Source organism: Bison bison, unplaced genomic scaffold (assembly GCF_000754665.1).
Source record: "Bison bison bison isolate TAMUID 2011002044 unplaced genomic scaffold, Bison_UMD1.0 scf7180017862158, whole genome shotgun sequence".
In the NCBI taxonomy this organism is placed as follows: domain Eukaryota; kingdom Metazoa; phylum Chordata; class Mammalia; order Artiodactyla; family Bovidae; genus Bison; species Bison bison.
The window spans coordinates 1,027,279-1,028,256 of record NW_011492730.1 but is presented as its reverse complement, the minus strand read 5'-3'; the positions used below and the strand labels follow the sequence as shown (position 1 = coordinate 1,028,256).

At 63.7% G+C, this 978-nt stretch overlaps 1 protein-coding gene across 1 annotated transcript in view; it reads left to right on the top strand.

Annotated features, from left to right (window-relative positions):
* Positions 1-6: 6 nt before the first annotated feature.
* The window catches only part of TGIF1 (TGFB-induced factor homeobox 1), an 8,012-nt gene continuing 7,040 nt past the window's right edge, over positions 7-978 (top strand). Inside the window, exon 1 of the mRNA XM_010832712.1 lies at positions 7-220. Within this exon, the coding sequence (XP_010831014.1) occupies positions 205-220 (16 nt within the window). The 5' untranslated portion in view covers positions 7-204. The remainder of the gene's footprint in view (positions 221-978) is intronic.

Genomic DNA, 978 nt, shown 5'->3' with positions numbered 1-978 from the left:
AAGCCCGAGTGTCACTTGAATTCCGCCCGAGGAGCGGGCGCCTGGGATTCGAGCGCCGCCGTGTTTAGCAATAACGGCTGGAGCGCGTCCTCCAAGTTACGGGAGAGTCGGCCAGGAAGGAGGACGACCGCTCGGCCCCTCCGTCCCCGTTCCTGGTCCCTCGAGACCCTCGCTGTAGCCTGGCACTGGCCGGGGAGCTCCAGAATGAAAAGCAAGAAAGGTAAGGCTTGCGGGCGGCGCGCGCCCTGGGCGCGGGTCCCGGGGCAACGTGCTCGCCGGGCGGCGCGGGTGACTCGGACTTTTCCGCCCCGGGGGGCTCGCAGGCCTGAGCCGCGGCCGTCCTCTTTGTGGAAGCTGCGTCTGGAACGGCCGTTGCTGTTTTCCTTCCAGACACAACACGAGGGGCTGTTGTGGGGAGACGGGCCTCTCCACGCTGCTGGCACGTTGTCAAGAAGCACGCTCCGCGCCTTGTTTGTGCGCCTCCAAGTTTCATTGTCTCCAAACCGACACCCCACGCTCCGCCGAGCCGCCGCGTGGCTTCTCGCGGGCGGGGGAGTGGGGTCCCGAGTCGGGGGATACCCCCGTCCCGCTTTCCTCCGTCGGGACCCGGGGTGGCCCGGTCCGCGGGGTTGTGGCGCTTTGTCTGAAAGTTGGGCTCCGGGGCTCCCCACTCGCTCCCGGCGGAGTCCGGGCACGACTTCTCCCGGGATGGGGCGTTTTCACCCTCGGAGGAACGCGACTCTGGACCCCAGATCGCCCCCGGGGGTCGGTCCCTTTGCAAAGTTATATTTTCCAGAATTCCTAGCCTCACAAAAGTTTTCCCACGATGAATCTGGGGCAAGAGGAAGAGTTAGGACTGAAGGCGTGCAGTGAGAACGAGTCCAAGTGTGACATGCAAAGAGCGAGCCTGTCATTGTTTCCACCAGGCCTTCTGGAAGCTTTACAACTGAAACTTGCCGTCAGTCTGGTTTTAAAAAC